Raw genomic sequence first — 19479 nt, forward strand, 5'->3', positions numbered from 1 at the left:
TTAAGGGATTCAATAACAATGTTGGAAAATGGTGTGAAAAATTATAATCAAAATTTGGAGAATATTTTGGAAATTTTGAATGCTGGGGTTCGAAAAGGACATCATGCATGCATTTATTTGTTCGCTCTATTACTTATAATACAAGGACACAAAGATGCAATACAAACGGCCAGGAAACATCTCTTACAATTGCAAAAAGAAAAGTGTTTCACATCATGTAGGGAAAAAATCTATCAATACTTTAATTCGCGGTATATAGGCTTAACGGAAAAGCTAGAAGAAAAGTTACCAACTATGTGCGAGTCTAAGTCTACTTGCAATGGATGTGTATACACATTAGAACATTTGGAAATCAAATGGTGCACGGATGAATTTGATACAGATTATGATAAGAAAAACATTTGCGAATTATGTAGGATAGATTTGGAATTAAAATGGCTATGTCGGAAGTTGTTTCGGCTAATTGGTTGAGTCGAACAGATTTGGAATTAGAATGGCTTTCGACATAGTTTTTTTGTTGAGAAAAGGTATTAGTTCTTAACACTGTCTTTTCTTGTATGGAGTTGGAGGATTGTACCTTGTGTTCTAATAAGTTTTTTCTTAGAAGAAAATAGTGATGGTGTGAGATGAGGTAGTGTCTCAAGGGTTTACTAGCATTTCAAAATACTCACTTTTTAGTTCACTATCCACAAAAAATTGTAAAAAAACTTTACGAACTAATTTAATCAAGTGGTATAATTAGGGATTCTAACCCCATTGATGATCTCTTTTTTGTGTTGTCATGACAACTGAGGACCTAAGTTAAAAACGGCTCACTACTGACAACAGTTAGGAACCACCTATTATGCTGTCTACAACGGAGAATATCATGCCAGATTGATCAGCATTTTATGAATATCTGTCTCAACCGAAGTAGCACACGAGAAGATTGTTTTCCCTTTCTTTCTATGCCAAGACAAATTTAACTTTAAGGTGTGCTTAAAACGCATCTTAAGGCTATACCAAATTCTGTCATAAGATCATCTAAATTGGAATAATCCTATCTTGTACCATCAGGAGTGCTCAACCACCTTTTCCAAACTTCTGCATAAAAAAACCAAAATGTGTTATATGATGCATTATTTCCAATCCCGGTGAAAAATGCTTGTGCATACTAGTTTATTTAAGTTGTGTAGAGTTTATGCCAAGCTAAATATTGATTATATACCATCACGCCCATTTGTATCAAATAGTAGTACAAAATTGTGCCAAGCAACTATATATTAAAAAAAATGACATGCCTAACAAATTTAGTAGACTAGTTCTTAATTTAGCAGTTAAAATTGGCAGTACTTAGTATCAACTGCCAGTTCTTTGAAAGTGAATGTTTTCATTCCATCCATTTCAATGCAAATACTGGAGGTTCCAAAAAGCATAAGCATTAGAACTGTTCTTTGGACGACGATCGCAAATTATGCTGTCAGTGTCAAGATAATGTTCAAAAGAGTGGTACAACAGTACTTACTATTGTATGTTACCGGTGTGCAATTCGCAAGTGACTCAAATGTTTTAAGGAGCTTCTGTTTGGTTGTTAAATACAGCTCGTCATGTGCATAGTTTCCCATCCCATTATGCTTAGGAACAAAGCAACCCTCTAAATTCCACAAATTATTCAAGTCTGAGACCAAATGTGACTGTTTGAAGGAACTACCAAAAGTCCTTGCAAGAACAGTGGCCATCTTTAAAATGGTGAAACCTATTGGCATCTCTTAAAATGATCTCCCTTCCGGTGACTTTTGCAATCAATTTGATCACAGAATGACAATCACCACAAACCCGCAAATTTTTCATAACTCTAATTGGCATCCCTTCAGGCACTTTTAGGAGTCCGTATGCTACAGCTAGTTTTTCACTATGATAACCCAAGCTATGCGTCTTCTCTTCCTCGTCCACATCATGAAGCACAAAGCTGCCATCGGGACAATATCCAGTTTCCCTTAAAATTCCACCTAGCTTCTCCAACATTTTTGTGATAATAGGCTGCTCAGGGTGGCCCTTGCTCTCTCTCCCGGTGAACATATGCACCTTCTTCTCCACCTCAATCCAACTAACGCCAGGAAATTTGACGATACTCCTAGCATTTATCTTTTTCCTAAGTACTTCAACATCCCTCCATCTTCCCCTAGATGCATATATATGCGAGAGCAAGACATAAGGCCCAGCATTTTTGGGCTCTAGCTTCGCAAGTTTCTCTACTGCAAATTCAGCCAAATCGAGCTTCATATGATTTCTACAAGCAGCTAATAATGCACCCCAAACAATAGCATCCGGTTCCATTGACATTTTTTCTACCAGCTCCATTGCCTCATCTACCCGGCCTGCTCGGCCTAGCAAATCAACCATACAAGCATAGTGTTCGATTCCTGGCTCCACTTGATAAGTGCATTTCATTGCTTCAAAAATTTTGAACCCTTCCTTCACTTTGCCACTATAGCTACAAGCTGAAAGAACTCCAATGAAGGTAACCTCGTCTGGCTGAATTCCAGACGAGCACATATCACGGAAAACAATCAGAGCATCCTCTCCCAACCCATGCTGAGAATAACCCGTGATCATAGAATTCCACATAACAACATCCTTAAATGGAAACCTATTAAAAATCCTTTTTGCTCTAACAAGATCACCACACTTAACATACATCGTAATCAAAACCGAGGCAACATATAAATCTTGATCAAATTCAGATCTAACTAACCGAGCATGAACCTGCCTGTCGTGATCAAGGCTAGCTAAACTGGCACACACAGAAAGAACACTGGTAAACGAAGGAAAATTCAACTCAACCCCTTCCCTTTGCATCCTAACAAACAAACCCAAAGCTTCAAACTCAAACCCTTTTCTCTCGCACACCTTAATCATAGCATTCCAAGTTCCCTCATCCCTCTCTTTCATTCCCTCAAACACCATCCTAGCTCTATTCACCTCCCCAGAAAGTCCAAACCGCGTGATGATCTCATTACAAGCAACAATCCACTTCACAGGCATCGCTTCAAAAAGCTCGAAAGCCTCATTCATCCTCCCACTCTGAGTATACCCCATAAGCATAGCCGTCCGAGACACTTCATTTCTCTCCGGCATCACCTCAAAAAGTTTTCTTGCAACATCAACCCTCTCATTCTTTGCATATCCAGAAACCATAGTAGTCCAAGTAAACACATTTCTCATCGGCATTTCATCAAAAAGTTCACGAGCTTCGTCCAAACGTCCCACCAGACAATACCCACTAATCATGTTAGTAACCGCCACAATATCCTTCACAGGCATCATATCAAACAGTTTCTTTGCATCCTCAAAACGAAATTCCTTCAACAACCCACCAATCATAACAGTCCAAGACACCACATTCTTGTGTGGCATTGCCCAGAAGAGCCTTTCAGCTTCATCCACCATACCCTCTTGAATGTAACCACGAACCATGGAAGTCCACGAAACAACATTTCGTTCAGGCATAACGTCGAACACCTTCCTCGCTTCAGCGACCATTCCGTTTTTCACATAACCCGAAATCATGCCGTTAAAGGAAACAGTATTTCTTTGGGGCATTTGGTCGAACAGAAGGACGGCGTCGCGAGGTTTGTGGGACTCGAAGTAGGCAGCGACCATGGCGTTCCAGGAAGTGATGGTTCTGTGTGGCAATGGCGTATTGTCGAACACCTTTCGAGCACTGTCTATATCACCTATGTGACCGTAACGTGAAATTGCGGAAGTGGTGTTGCAGAGTAATCTTACTTGTACCATGCAACAACGCAACGTCGCAAGGACAAAATATATATAAAGTTTACGAAGATACAAATGTTGATTTTTATTTTAAATAATCATTATTTAGAAATAAAATCCTTAAATAATTTTTTTTATCCCCAAGAGGATGAATTACTGCATATGACACATGCACTTTTTTTTTTATCTTAGGCGTCAATGTTTGTGGCGCATGCTCATGTGTGATGTCAATGGTAGTGACGCATACGACCTTTAGGAGCATATATCATTGCATGTGACTCCTATGTTGTTTTTATTTTTTTATATATAGGACAATCCCTCCCCATCATTTTCCACCCATCTTCTAATTCTCTCCTTCAATTTTTCTTCAAATGTCTTATATTATCAAAAGAAATCTCAATTTGATTTATTCGGCAGTAAAGCCTCCGATGAAGATTTGACTTTGGAATACAGAGACTTTCGAACATCTTTAGAGGAGCTTGATCTGTTGGTTAGATGGAGATATTGGAGGGTGAAAAGACCAGAAGAATTGAAAGGCTTGTTGCGGTGTTCAACAATAATTGAGAACATCGTATTTGGGAGTCAGTTAAAACTGACAGGGATTGTCACACTATGATGCATAGTTCAGATGAAATTGTCCCGATGGTTGAAATCGCATAGATATGTTGTTTAGTCGTTTTATTTATTTGTCGTGTTATTATTTTAATTGTTGTAATTGAATGTTGTAATCTTTATGAAAAGAACGTTGTTTTCAATATCAAATCAAATTGTTACATAAAATGAATTACATATAAAAAACAGGACTAAAAGTGGATTCAATAATTATGTTATGGGGCTTGTTCTAACATTGAGATAGTTTGTACGATTGTGTTCGGGATGACAACATGAACTACATAATCTCACAATTTTATTCGCCGTATCCATTTCGGTTCGAATTTGCGTGTTGTTAGAGCGATCTTTTTTCTTTCTTCGCATATTTTTATTGTGCCAAACTATGTCCCCTTGATATGCAGGCCAATAATCCTTATTTGCTACCATCGGAAAGCTATTGTTGTACACATTGCATAAATTTATGACTTTGTAAATGGCGGATAGTAGGTTGGAAAGGTCCTGCCGAGCATGTGAACATGTCGTTATGATATGGGAGCAAGGCATACGGAAGGTTTAGAACTTTCCGCAATCGCACAAACTTCTATATGGTTTGACCCGATAGTATCCCTTTGGCCTCCCCTCATTATGGTTCATTCTCTCATCTACATTGAACCAACATTTACGATGGTCAAACATTGTAACCAAATGTGTGTTAGCTTTGACAGTTTCCTTCTTAATAAACTTCATAGAACTTTCACTGAACAACTTCCTTGATGGTAACATTGAACTCTATTTTGAATGTCTGGTCTCAAACAGTGGTCCTAACCTAAAATATGTTGCTCTCACCAAAGCGGTTATCGTTAGGTTTCAGATGTCTTTGAAGGCAAAATTTACACAATTCCACAAGATTTATTGTCATGTGGCTCCATCGTTGACCATTGTCGAATATCCTGATCCACTTCTCCATTAGAATATTATCGATCCACCTTAATGATCTGTATTTGTCAATCTGATATATACACAAGCAGTGACGCATTCTCTTAGGGACGATTTTTTTGAAAAGTGATTTGTTTGGAATATATTTTGAAAATGTGGTTATTTGAGGAATTTTTTGAAAATAGTATTTATTTAATTTTTTTTACAAATATTACATTAAAGTTATGCTGGATTATTATTCAATGAGTTTAAGGCATCTTTGTCTCTACCACCTTTTTTTTTTTCATTTTCCTTTGTCATAACAAAACTTTCTTTTGCACTATCTTATTTCCCCTTTCTCAAAACTTCATTTTCAATATGTAGTATTCTAGATCTGTCATCGGTTTATCTACTTCATCTTAATCAAATAGCAAAAGAGTTTGATTGTTAGTGTTATGCAATGAAAAAGAAGATTTAATTGAGTATGTTTTTAATTCAATATAGTTTCATCCTTGATATGGTTGGACATCTTTTGTTTTGATTTCATATGTTCTATTGTTATAATCTTTATTCACTTTTGAGCGTATATATAATATTAATGAAATTTTTATATATAATTAATCTATTTTATTTTATTTTTAATTATTTTCATATTGTGAACAATAATTAATCCCAACTTGTTGCACATCATAACTAATATTGATTTATTTGTGTATTTTTTATGTCTTGATATTCATTAACTCGTTTATGAATTTTATTAAGTAACTTTTTACACATCATTAATCAACATTGTTTTACTTTTTGTAATTTTAAATAAATTTGTTATATATTATACATCTAATTGGTATATTTTATGCAGTTTTGGAGTCATGCTTTCTGCCACAATTGGAATATAATGGATAGTTTAAACACTTTTGTATATTGTGATAGTATTCAAGGGGATGATATAAAAGTTAATAACAATGATGATGTTAATGATGATCGTTCATATTTGTTTCTAGCAGTGGGGATTTGTTTTTTCCTTTTTAAAGGAAGTTAATACTTCTTATCAAGAGTATACATTGAAAAAAATATTTGGATAGTGGATTAGAACATCGAGAAAGGAAGATGATTGGAAGATTTTCTACTTTTCATAACCTTATTATTTCAATCGATATACAAATCAAGAACATAACTTTAAAATAATCCCTATAAGTCGATATATCATCAACTTGTATCCCTTAAGCCCATATCACAATTCAATCAGAGAATAAAAATCAAAGCATACATGAGTTTGCCATTGAGAATCACTGAAGATTTGTAGGTATTTGATCTTTCAGTTTTTAGAGTCCCTTTATGGCTCCTTGATTCTCCTCTGACAGGGACGAAAAGAGAATTTCTAATAAACCGTTTTAATATTCTAATTTGACCCCTCATCAAATTAGATATTGACTTATGGTATCTACACATTAATTTTACCTTTCATGATATTTATATTTTTAGCCACAAAATTATTATTAATTAGGCTACTACAGCTTTGACTAATTACATAATGCCCCTAACACATGTAATATTACAATTGTGACCCAAAAATTTTAACAATCTCCCACTGGTCACATGTGTAATAATACATATGTGTTAGACTTTATAAGCTCAAAATTCGCAATTATATTCCTTAAGCATATCCAAATTATCTCGTCCATTAGTCAAATCAATATATAGAATCAAGGTAATTTTCGTTATATCAATCATAACTAAACTCATTAATGATCACCAATAGTGACATAGCTAAATGTCATAGATCCATTATGAAATGTGCATCACGAAAATCACATGAAATTGGTCTGTATATGTCGATTTTCAATTGGTCCTACTTTACTTTAGTGAGATCATTCAATAACTTTATATTACAAAATGTAAACTACTGAATATCAAACTTTATTAATTGTAAAATATCCAAAGTCATAGTATGCATACATAATACCAAACACAGAACATAAAATTTATAATCGACTAACTCCAACTAAACCAAAGACTCCTCTAATGGTAAAACACACATGCAAGCATTGTGCTCATGAAAGACCTTGGGTGGAAGACCTGTTGTAAGAGGATCTTCTATCATGGATTTTATCCCCGAGTGTTCTATGGAAATATGCCCACTTTGTACCCTTTCCTTTACAACAAGGAACTTGATATCAATATGTTTTGACTTGGTTGAGCTTCTATTATTGTTGGAATACAAGATGGATGATTTGTTCTCATATAACTTAAATGGCCTTTCAATTCCTTCCACGATTCACAACCCAATGACAAGATTCTTCGGCCAAATCCCATGGTTGGATGCCTCATAACATGCTATAAGCTTTGCTGCTATGGTGGATGAAGCCATAAGAGTTTGCTTAGCATTGCACAAGAAACTGCACCACCAGCCAACATGTAGATATAGCCTGAAGTGGATCTTTTACTGTCTTGGCATCCAGCAAAATCCGAGTCAGAGTATCCAGTGATCTTTAATTGGTTTGACCTCCTATATGTGAGCATATAATCTTTTGTCTCTTTAAATACATCATAACCTTTTTGGCTGCTTTCCAATTATCCATTCCTGGATTTCTCAAATATCTGCCTAACATCTCAACTATGAACGCAATATCTGGACGCGTACACACTTGGGCATACATCAGACTCCCTACTGCTGACGCATACGAAATCTTTTGCATTTCTTGAATTTCTAATTTTCCTTTTGGGCACTAACTGAGACTGAATTTGTCTCTCTTAGCAATTGGAGTATCTCCTGATTTACATTGTTGCATGCCAAACCTCTTAAGTACCTTTTTGATATAGATCTCTTGTGATAATCCTAGAATACCTCGAGATCGATCCCGATGTATTTGAATTCCTAATATAAAGGAGGCGTCACCAAGATCTTTCATATCAAATGTTCTTGATAGAAATTTCTTGGTTACATAAATCATGCTTATATCATTGGCGGAAAGCAATATGTCATCAACATATAGGACCAGGAAAATGTATTTGGTCCCACTGAATTTCTGATACACACAATCTTCAACAAGATTCACATCAAAACCAGGCGAGAGAATTACTTCATGAAAATTGTCGTACCACTGACGAGATGCCAGTTTTATTCCATAAATGGATTTTGTTAATTTGCAAACCACATTCTTTAAGTCTCTCGACATAGTTTTCTGGTTGCACTATATAGATTGTTTCATCAATGTTGCCATTGAGGAAAGTCATCTTGACATTCATTTGATGGAGTTCCAAATAATAATGTGCAACAAGAGCCATGATTGTCCTAAAAGACTCTTTCAATGAAACTGGAAAGAAAGTCTCTTTAAAGTAAATCCCTTCCTTTTGAGTATAACCCTTAGCCACAAGACGAGCTTTATACCTCTCCACATTACCGTTAGAATCCCGCTTGGTCTTACAAATCAATTTGCAACCAATGAGTTTCACACCTTCTAGTAATGGGACAAGTTCCCAAACTTTATTGTCTTGCATGGACCTATACCCCTCCTTCATTGCTTCAATCCACTTTTCCGAGTTGGAATTTTGCATGGCTTGATGAAAGTTAATTGGATCATCTTCCATCATACCATTTTTTACCTCGTGTTCTTAGAGAAAGACTATGTAATCAATCAAAATATCACTTCTCCTTTCTCTAGTGGATCTCCACAAAGGTATTTGTTCTTGTAACACTTGTTCTTGAGGATCTTGAGTTTGTTCTTCACGAATTACCAAATCATCTTGAGTTGGCGGAATTTCAACAATGTCTTGTGGAGGTTCTGTTCTTGCTTGATCAAAAGCAACTATATGAACCAATTATGGAATTGTTACTGATTTGTCCTCTAAGACAAAGTTTCTAACCTTATCCCCCCCCCCCCCAAACTCAATATCCTCAAAGAATGTAACTATTCCTGTCTCAAAAATTGAATTGAATTTGGGATCGTAAAATTTGTAGCCCCTAGATCTTTCAGAATAGCCAATAAAGTAGTTTCTCACTGTTCGGGAGTCCAATTTCTTTTCATTTGACCCGTAAGGCCTTGCCTCATTGTTGAAAAGTATATCTTCGGCAAATATTTTTATATCGTATCCACAGAGATTGGGTAATATTACCGCTGTTCTATAATTAAAATGTTATAAGTTTAGAAAGTAACAGGGTTGTTTTGTTTGGAAAAATATCTTGTGAGTAAATGTAACAAAAACTATGAAATGGTTTTAGTCAAATATAAAAGCTTGGCAAGATTGGATTTCACTATTTCAAATGTTTATGATTCCTTATGATAAATACATAGATTCAAGATTATTGATGATGTTCAAATATCCTCTCAAAGTCATTTATGTCTAAATGATATCATGATAATCACTATATTGATCCTTAGACGATCTCTCCACCTAACTATCAATATAGCAATCTTTAATGTTTAATATTAAAGAAGAGTAATGAATAAATCTATCTCTACAACTTATCCTAAACTCAAGTAATCTCTCTCGACAACTACTCAAATCTGGTTTTCAACTTAGAGCAAAAACAGTATTCAATACATCAACAATCTTTATCATATATATAAATCAAAGTGAATACATAAACAAATGAGAATAGCTACTACCTCCAATCTTGACAAAAGGGAGTTTAGCTCCTCATCATCATTGTTCAAAGCAGAAAGTTAAAGAAGAAAACTCTCTTTTCTCCCTTACAAAAAGCTCTCAATAACAATGTGTGAATGATAATAGTGTATGTTTTCAATGCCCTAGATTAATGTATTTTGTCTCTAACAAAAAAGGTTGACATTTCCCTAATTGGACATTGTCATCTAAAGTAGAAAAGCAATTCCCAGGCAGACATCAAAATGGCAATAAACTTTTCCTGCAGAACAGCACTTTTGACCCTCAGTCAGCTTGCTGGATTCGCAGCCTTCGCGGCGCGAAGGCAGTTCGCGGCGCGAACTGTTGCTTCTCCAGCTTCCTTGTTTGGCAAGCTTCCTCCAAGATGTGGTATTGCAATCCAAAGCCTTCTTATCCCAGAAATTCTACAAAACTAACAAAAATGTGAAATAACTATTCAAAACAAAATAAATTAAACCTAATTGCATTTATACAAAATAGTGAGAATAAAAGTGTGTAATTACATCAAAACTTGGTAAAAGGGACCAATAAAATGATATAAAAAGTAGTACTAATTGGTCCCTAACAACTCTCCCCAACTTAGCATTTTGTTTGTCCCTAAACAAAAGTTTCCACCCTCACAACCAAGACAATAACACAAAGATTGGAACAAGGATTTACCAAGGACATTCAAATGGTTCAAAAGTGTTTGGCAATTTTTTCTCAGTCCACCTATCTTAATTCTAGACAAAACATGAATAAGGAAAATGGTTGAGTGCAAAAATCATTCCAATGGAATTCAAAACCATATATGTCAAAATTGAATCAAACTTACACACACATCATAATAATGATGAATAACATGAAGGGTTACTTTCACTCATCCAAGCAATTAAATCAACAACAACTCAAATCATGCGGTTATCACAACAAATACCAAATCATGTGAAAAATGAGAATCAAGAGGTCTTTCAAAGGTTGTAATGTGGCTTAGGTTACAAGAAAGGATATGATTAAGAGAATTTACAAAGTTGCCTATCCTAAGGGAGCATTCCCAAATATTCAACTCTACACAATTTTCATTTCTTTGATCCCTATCTTTTTCTTTTTCTTTTTCTTTCCACATCCACACAACCATGAGCATTTCTTTGTTTTTTTTTCTTTTCTTTTTTGTTGCTCTATGGTTTCAAGGGTGATTTCTTTTTCTTGTTTCTTTTCAAATTTTCACCCTTTCATAAAAAACTCACTTTTCCAAGTTTCTAATCAACTTTTCACTTTACTCTCCCCAACTTTAGATTCCAAAACCAAATTTATTCAATAATGCTCCCTACTTAGACATAAGCAAAAGGCAAAATTTTGCAAACAACTCGGTTTGAGGTTTCAACTGATACGAAAGAAATTAGGATTCATTTATTCCACAATTTTCAATTGATTTTACAATGATCAATCAAATGAATCCTAAACTAAGCTCAAAGGGGTTTAACTAAGGATTATTCCTCACAAGGTTAGTTGATTCAAACTTTTTGGTCGAGTGGTTTTTCTCACAAACAATGCCTCTATCATTTTCAAAATTTTCACAAAAATAGATTGATGCATGATTTAGCATGATAAGAATGAGTTAAAATAATGCTCGGTTTCCCGCTTTTTAGTGTACAATGGAAAGCTTCCTCACAAATGGTTAAGTCCTATTTTGATTCAAAGATGACATACATTTCAATGAGTTTATGATATGAAATTTGCACAAACCATCAAACTACTCATGTTAAGTCTAGAAAGCGATAAAGTGTACCTTGAAATACCGACACTACTTCTTATCATCACCACTCGAAGTGTCCTATGCTTCTTTCTTTGCGATCATTTCTCGGTTGCTTTAAGCTTGACTTAAGAGTAAGAACAATTTAACAGAAATGTTGGTAAACCAAGTTGATTAAAAACACACTTAAATCTCAAATAGTATTCATGCAATTATCAAGACAAACTCTAAAATTCAACAAACTCCTCAATCTTCCTTCAACTCATCGCCATGGGTTACACCACCTCCTGCACCCCCCAAAAAATTGGCTTGCCCTCAGGCCACTTAGCATAATCAACAAAATCCTCTTAGGAAGGGAATGGAGAGGGGAAGTTTTGAAATTTGGAGGTTTGGACGTGGAGTAGCGAGGTTGTTGAAAGAATCTCCTAAGTTCGTGAAAATAGGAATGAAACGAAAATGACATAAAACAAAAGTTTTTTTTTTTTCAGTTCGCGGGGCGAACTGAAGGAAATTTCAAAAAAATTGGTTCTGCCATTCACTGTTCGCGGGGCGAACCTTGTTCGCGGCGCGAACTGAAGCTGTGAATTCAGTTCGCGGGGCGAACGGTAAAAAACAGAACCCAACTTTTTTCAAAATTTAACACAGCAGAAATTCACACAGCAGAAAAAAATTAAAATGTAGACTTACAACGTTGGGTTGCCTCCCAACAAGCGCTTTGTTTAACGTCGTTTAGAGCTCGACGGTTCAACGGTCTTCACGATCCGGCTTTGTTACGCAACTTCCTCAAGGGCTTGGTTGTCTTCAAGAGGTTCTTGATGAACCTTCGATAAAATCTGATACCACCCGTTTTCGGAACTACTTGCACAACACTCACCCATTCACCATCGGAGATAGAACAAATCATCCCGGCCTCCAATAGTTTGACAACCTCCTTCTTTTTCAGCACTTGAATCAATTTGTCTTCCTCTTTTGTGGACAATGTATTACTAACGACCACCGATTTAGTACAGTCATCACCCAAGAACAAATACTTCAAATTTGGCTCTAGTTTTGGCTCTTCCACTTCCTTTGTCATATCCAAGCCTTCGTTTGTCTCTTCATGATAAGCAAGTTCTCCGCGAGGTTCTATTTCATGCAACATTGCTTCCATCTCTTCTCCTTCATTTTGGGTCGAAACTTTGTAGACTCCGATAAGAGATTTCTCTGATGGGTTAGAAACATGATCCTGGTTTGCGATCTCCACTGGTTCCTCCTTGGTGGCATCGATTCGGAACGACTCACACTTACCATTGAAATGCCTTTTGGCTTCAAAAAGATTGAAGGCTACCTCTTCATCTTGCACCCTCACTTTCATTAGCCCATCATCTATGTCAATCATCATCCGAGCAGTTTTCATAAAAGGTCTTCCAAGAATTAGGGGTACATCACGGTCCTCATCCATCTCTACTATTACAAAATCCACCGGAAATAAAAATTTGTCCACTTTCACAAGTATGTCTTGAGCGATTCCGTATGGTGAGGTGGTAGACTTGTCGGCTAGTTGTAGAGTCATTCTCGTCGATTTAATCTCAACATTCCCCAATCTTTTTACAATGGAGAGGGGGATTAAATTTATACTACATCCCAAGTCAATCAAACCATTTCCAACGTATGTGCTTCCAATGGTTACCGGTAGAACAACCCGGCCCGGATCAGACTCCTTCCTTGGGAGAGTCTTTTGGATGATGGCGTTACACCGTGCATCAAGCAATATGGTCTCATCTTCCACGTGTCGCCTTTTCTTGGTAAGAATGTCCTTCATGAATTTAGCATACCGCAACATTTGTTCTAATGCATCAGCAAATGGAATGTTGATTTGGAGTTGCTTGAAGATGTCCATGAACCGTGCATAATGCCTAGCATTATCCTTCTTTGATGGTGCGTGCGGATATGGTAAATGTTGAACTGGACTGACCTTCACTCCTTTCTCTCCTTTCTTCTTCTTCCTTGGTTCGATTTCCTTATTCATTTCCGCTTCACACTGCTGCTCTTCCATCAATTGCTGGTTCTGCTGTTTTCGCGGCGCGAAGGGAGATCGCGGCGCGAACTGAGCAGTTTCTGCCACTTTCTTCTTTCCACAAGCCACATACTCATTTTCCAGCATAGCATCCATATCATTATCTATTGTAATTTCCTCACTTTTTTCACCTGTCAACTCTCTACCACTTCTAGTAAATATTGCTTTACAGTGCTCCTTTGGATTGGGTTGAGTGTTAGCGGAGAAAGAAGATCCTGCGTTTTGTTCCGACAGTTGCTTTGCAAGTTGGCCTATTTGAGTTTCCAGATTTTTAATTGCTGCTTCGTTACTCTTCTGATTTGCCATGGAAGCTTGCATGAATTGTTGAAGAGTATCCTCTAGCTTGGAACTTCCTCCTTGCGACTGCTGTCCTTGAGAATTTGGATGTTGGTAAGGACTTTGCTGCTGAAAATTTTGATTGTTGAACCTTGATGGTTGATAACCTTGATTGTTCCTTTGATAGCCTTGATTTTGATTGTTCACATAGCTTACTTCTTCCAGTGGAGGACAAAAACCAGTAGGGTGATCCCCTTGACATAATTCACAACATGCTACTTGATGTCGAACTTGAGAAGCTTGAATTTCCTTCATTTGCTGTGGAAGCTTGGCCATTTGTTGAGTAAGCAACTCCACTTGTTGAGAGAGTAGCTTGTTTTGAGCAAGAATGGCGTCATTGGTATTTAACTCAAGAACTCCCGGTTTACGTTGTGAAGGACTACGGTCATGTTGACTTTGACGATCATTGAGTGTCATCCGGTCAATAATGACTTTAGCTTCTTCCGCATTCTTTGACATAAGAGAGCCACCCGCGGTAGCATCCAAAAGTGTTCTGTGAGTTGATTGGAGCCCATTTAGAAAAATATGGATTTGAGTGAGCTCATCAAAACCATGACCCTTGCATTTTCTCAACATTGACTTGAATCTTTCCCAAGCCTCATTTAAAGACTCGTTGCTTCCTTGAGTGAATACTGCAACAGCCGTTTTGGCTTCCATGAATCGGGATTGAGGGAAATATCTTTCTAAGAACTTTTCTTCTAACAAATTCCAATCCGTCATCACTCTTGATTCTTGATCAAGGTACCACTCTTTTGCCTTTCCCACTAAGGAGTGTGGGAACATCCTCTTGAATAATGTTTCTTCACCCGCTTCATCAATTCCCGTAGAACCCGCAATCTCATAGAATTTGATGAGATGGGTATACGGATCTTCATGGTCCATTCCGGTGAATGGATTTGCATAGAGAAGTTGGAAGATTCCGGTCTTCATCTCCGTATTTCTTCCTCCACGGGCAAATTGAGCATTCCTTCTTGGACTATTAGCGGACATTTCGGTACGATTATCCTCCGCCATGTTTCCTTCACAAGCCTCTACAACCACTTCTTCGATTGGAACAAGCGCGGAAGTAGATGCTTCTTCTCTCCGGTTCCTCTCTTCGGCTAGTTTCCTTCTTCTTCGTGTTTTGCTATTGAGCTTCCGAAGTGTTCTTTCAATTTCAGGATCGAATTGAAGTTGCTCCTCGGTTGCTTTTCCTCGCATGCACTAGAATCTACAAAACTAACAAACCAAGTGAAACAAAAGAGGGATAGTAATAAATGTAACACAACTTAAAACAAAGAATTATTGCAATGCTTGTAATATCGACACCAATCCCCGGCAACGGCGCCAATTTGTTGAAAAGTATATCTTCGGCAAATATTTTTATATCGTATCCACAGAGATTGGGTAATATTACCGCCGTTCTATAATTCAAATGTTATAAGTTTAGAAAGTAACAGGGTTGTTTTGTTTGGAAAAATATCTTGTGAGTAAATGTAACAAAAACTATGAAATGGTTTTAGTCAAATATAAAAGCTTGGCAATATTGGATTTCACTATTTCAAATGTTTATGATTCCTTATGATAAATACATAGATTCAAGATTATTGATGATGTTCAAATATCCTCTCAAAGTCATTTATGTCTAAATGATATCGTGATAATCACTATATTGATCCTTAGACGATCTCTCCACCTAACTATCAATATAGCAATCTTTAATGTTTAATATTAAAGAAGAGTAATGAATAAATCTATCTCTACAACTTATCCACTACTTGAAAATCTGTTTTATGTCTAAACTCAAGTAATCTCTCTCGATAACTACTCAAATCTGGTTTTCAACTTAGAGCAAAAACAGTATTCAATACATCAACAATCTTTATCATATATATAAATCAAAGTGAATACATAAACAAATGAGAATAGCTACTACCTGGATCTTGACAAAAGGGAGTTTAGCTCCTCATCATCATTGTTCAAAGCAGAAAGTTAAAGAAGAAAACTCTCTTTTCTCCCTTACAAAAAGCTCTCAATAACAATGTGTGAATGATAATAGTGTATGTTTTCAATGCCCTAGATTAATGTATTTTGTCTCTAACAAAAAAGGTTGACATTTCCCTAATTGGACATTGTCATCTAAAGTAGAAAAGCAATTCCCAGGCAGACATCAAAATGGCAATAAACTTTTCCTGCAGAACAGCACTTTTGACCCTCAGTCAGCTTGCTGGATTCGCAGCCTTCGCGGCGCGAAGGCAGTTCGCGGCGCGAACTGTTGCTTCTCCAGCTTCCTTGTTTGGCAAGCTTCCTCCAAGATGTGGTATTGCAATCCAAAGCCTTCTTATCCCAGAAATTCTACAAAACTAACAAAAATGTGAAATAACTATTCAAAACAAAATAAATTAAACCTAATTGCATTTATACAAAATAGTGAGAATAAAAGTGTGTAATTACATCAAAACTTGGTAAAAGGGACCAATAAAATGATATAAAAAGTAGTACTAATTGGTCCCTAACACTCATCTGGACATCCCCACACATGAAAATGTTTTAGACTAGGCTTTCGCCCAGTCCAAAAGCTCGTAACATGTTTTGGTAGATGTCTTTGTTGGTACTCTATTTAGGATGTAAGTTGCAGTCTTTAGTGTCTCTCCCCATAGTGACTCTAGCAAGGTAGAATGACAAATCATACTCCTTACCATATCCTTAAAAGTCTGATTTTTCTTTCAGCAGTACCGTTCATACTAGGAGATCTTGGCATGGTGTACTGTGGGATGATTCCATATTCCTCCAAGTATTTGGCAAAAGGTCATGGACGTTGTTCACCTGAACCATCATATCTTCCGTAATATTCACCGCCACAGTCAGATTTGACTTTCTTAATTCTTTTGTTGAGTTGATTCCCAACTCCTTCCTTAAATGATTTGAATACATCCAATGATTGAGACTTTTCATGTATAAGAAATATGTATGCATATCTAGAGTATTCATCTATGAATGATATAAAATATTGTTGATCATTCCAAGAAGGTGTGGGAAATGGTCCACAAATGTCTGTATGTATTAATTTAAGACATATTTAGCTCTCTATACAACATATTTCTTTGTTTTGGTTTGTTTATCTTTAACACACTTAACATAAACATTAAATTTTGTGAAATCAATGAAATCTATAATTCCATCGGACACTAGTCGCTCAACTCTATATTTAGAGATGTGACCTAAGCGCTTGTGCCATAATGCTCCTGAATTGTTATCATCAATTTTACACTTATTACCACATGATTCAACATTCAAGGATTCACCATAGATAGCTATTGTGTCAAGCAAATATAGATTATCTGACCCATAAGTGAACCAGTTCCAACAATATCTGAATTGAAAGACAACTTGAACATATTGTTCCCAAATGAACAAAAATAACCTGATTTGTCCAAATAAGAAACTGAAATTAAATTTCGTCTAAATGACGGAACCACAAAAGTGTCTTTCAAATTCAAATAAAATTTGGTACACATCAATAATCTAAAATGCCCTATAGCTTCCACCTCCACCGACTTGCAATCTCCCATATAGATTTATCTTTCATAATCATTTGGCTTTCGATAATTCAGGCAACCCTTCATTGAAACACTGATGTTAGTAGTTGCACTAGAGTCTAACCATAAAGTGTTTCCAGACACTAAAGCTAAATTGACCTCAGAACAGACGAAACCATGACTCATGCGATTGGAGCGATCACACTTCTCATAATTTTTCCTCTATTTAGAGGTACTAGATTCCGTAGGAGAAGGTGGTTGTTTCATCCCTAATGCAAGGTCAAGATCCACGCAACCGAGAATAATTTACATGTTCTCATTCCAATCCTTAAAATTTATCCCATTAAGGACCTGAACCTTATTCATATTAGTATATATTGAAGCAATTGTAGCTGAAAAATAGAACATCATAAACACTATAAATATACTCACATAAAAAATTGAATTATCAATTTGTTCAAATAAATACATAACACATCTCAAGATACCTAGTGCACCATCAATATTGAGTCTTTGGACAATAATATTAACTGCTAGTGGTACTCTTGTTGTAATGAACAGACATTGATAATAAAAAATGTCTAATAAGAAACCCCTCTTTGGATTGATTTACTATTAACATGTGAAACCTGAAATTCTGGTACGCAAATATCAAATATCGTATGCGATGCCACGACACTAATCAGGACTTCACAACACTAGTGTAGATAAGGGATTTAACACCATTTTTTAGAGATTTAATACCTGATTTTTTCGGTGTCGTTGCTACCAGTATTATATGTATGATTTTGACACCGGTTTTAAAAAAGGTATGGTAAATCGATTTAACATCGGATGTAAACTGGTGTGTTATAAGTGTTACATATTGGTGTTAAAAAAATAACATTCGACACTTTTTTTCTCCTTCAAAGATGTGTAAACACTTATAAATCGTACCTACTTTTTTCAAAAATCGGTGTTAAAGTTTAATAGAGAATAGTTTGATTAGAAACCAACTTATGGCACCTATTTTTACCTAAAAAAGATGTAGAACATATACATTGTATCAATTTTCTCCAAAATTGAGTGTTAAAAGTTTATCAGGGTTATTTGGTTAGAAACCAACCTTTCACGCCTGTTTTTTTCTTCTTAAATTAGGTGTATAAAAGTTTTTTATAATGTTTGTATAACGTATGTATCACACCTGTTATTTGATGAAGTTAGTGTGATTTGATTTTAAATGAGCCATCAACAAATATTATTATCTAAAATGGATGGGAAAAAAATATAACATAATTATTTAATCTTAAATCAAGTTGAGGTCACATATGACACCTGTAAGTATTTTATTATTGTTTCAACTAATCAAAATTAAACTCACAAATTTTGGTTTTAATATAATAAATTATACCAAAGAGTGTAAATCCAAATTCAAAAACAAAATTATATTAAAAATATTGTTAATTAATAATTCAATATTAATTCTTATAAAACATCATCTTTTATCGAATTCCATGTTTCTTTCTCTTCAAGTTGATGTTATTCTTCAACTATTTGTAAAAAGAATTGAGTCAAAAGTGGTAGGATATTATCAATAACATCATTGTCATATGATGATGGATCATTATATATCTACAAATACAAACAATAAAATAAATTAAATGAGAATGTGTTAAAACATGAAGTGATGTGATTTACATATTAAATATTGAAATCTTTTGTTATTACCCCATGTAATTCTTGAAAGATACTCATTTGGATAATGTTAAACATATTTTCATTACATAATAATCACAAACTCATTTATTGTCTTGTTGATGTGCCTATATATATATAATATCAACAAGTTTAAAATAATTAATTTACCTTAATAAATATAAAATTAGGCTTTTTATTCATAATATAGTCTCTCGGAATGTTATAACGTCTCATAGCCCTAATAAAAAAAAAATAATATTTAACAAAAATCTAAT

The 19479-nt window shown here is 35.5% G+C and overlaps 1 protein-coding gene across 1 annotated transcript; it reads right to left on the reverse strand.

Moving 5' to 3' along the window:
• Positions 1 to 852: 852 nt before the first annotated feature.
• LOC127127265 (pentatricopeptide repeat-containing protein At1g56690, mitochondrial) lies at positions 853 to 3825 on the reverse strand. The gene is made up of 2 exons (XM_051056407.1): positions 1505 to 3825; positions 853 to 1083 (listed from the first exon to the last, which is right to left on the reverse strand). The coding sequence occupies exon 1, from the start codon at positions 3775 to 3777 to the stop codon at positions 1687 to 1689; it is 2091 nt and encodes a 696-aa protein (XP_050912364.1). The 5' UTR covers positions 3778 to 3825; the 3' UTR covers positions 853 to 1083; positions 1505 to 1686.
• Positions 3826 to 19479: the final 15654 nt, after the last annotated feature.

This window comes from Lathyrus oleraceus, chromosome 3 (assembly GCF_024323335.1).
Source record: "Lathyrus oleraceus cultivar Zhongwan6 chromosome 3, CAAS_Psat_ZW6_1.0, whole genome shotgun sequence".
Classification (NCBI taxonomy): Eukaryota; Viridiplantae; Streptophyta; class Magnoliopsida; order Fabales; family Fabaceae; genus Lathyrus; species Lathyrus oleraceus.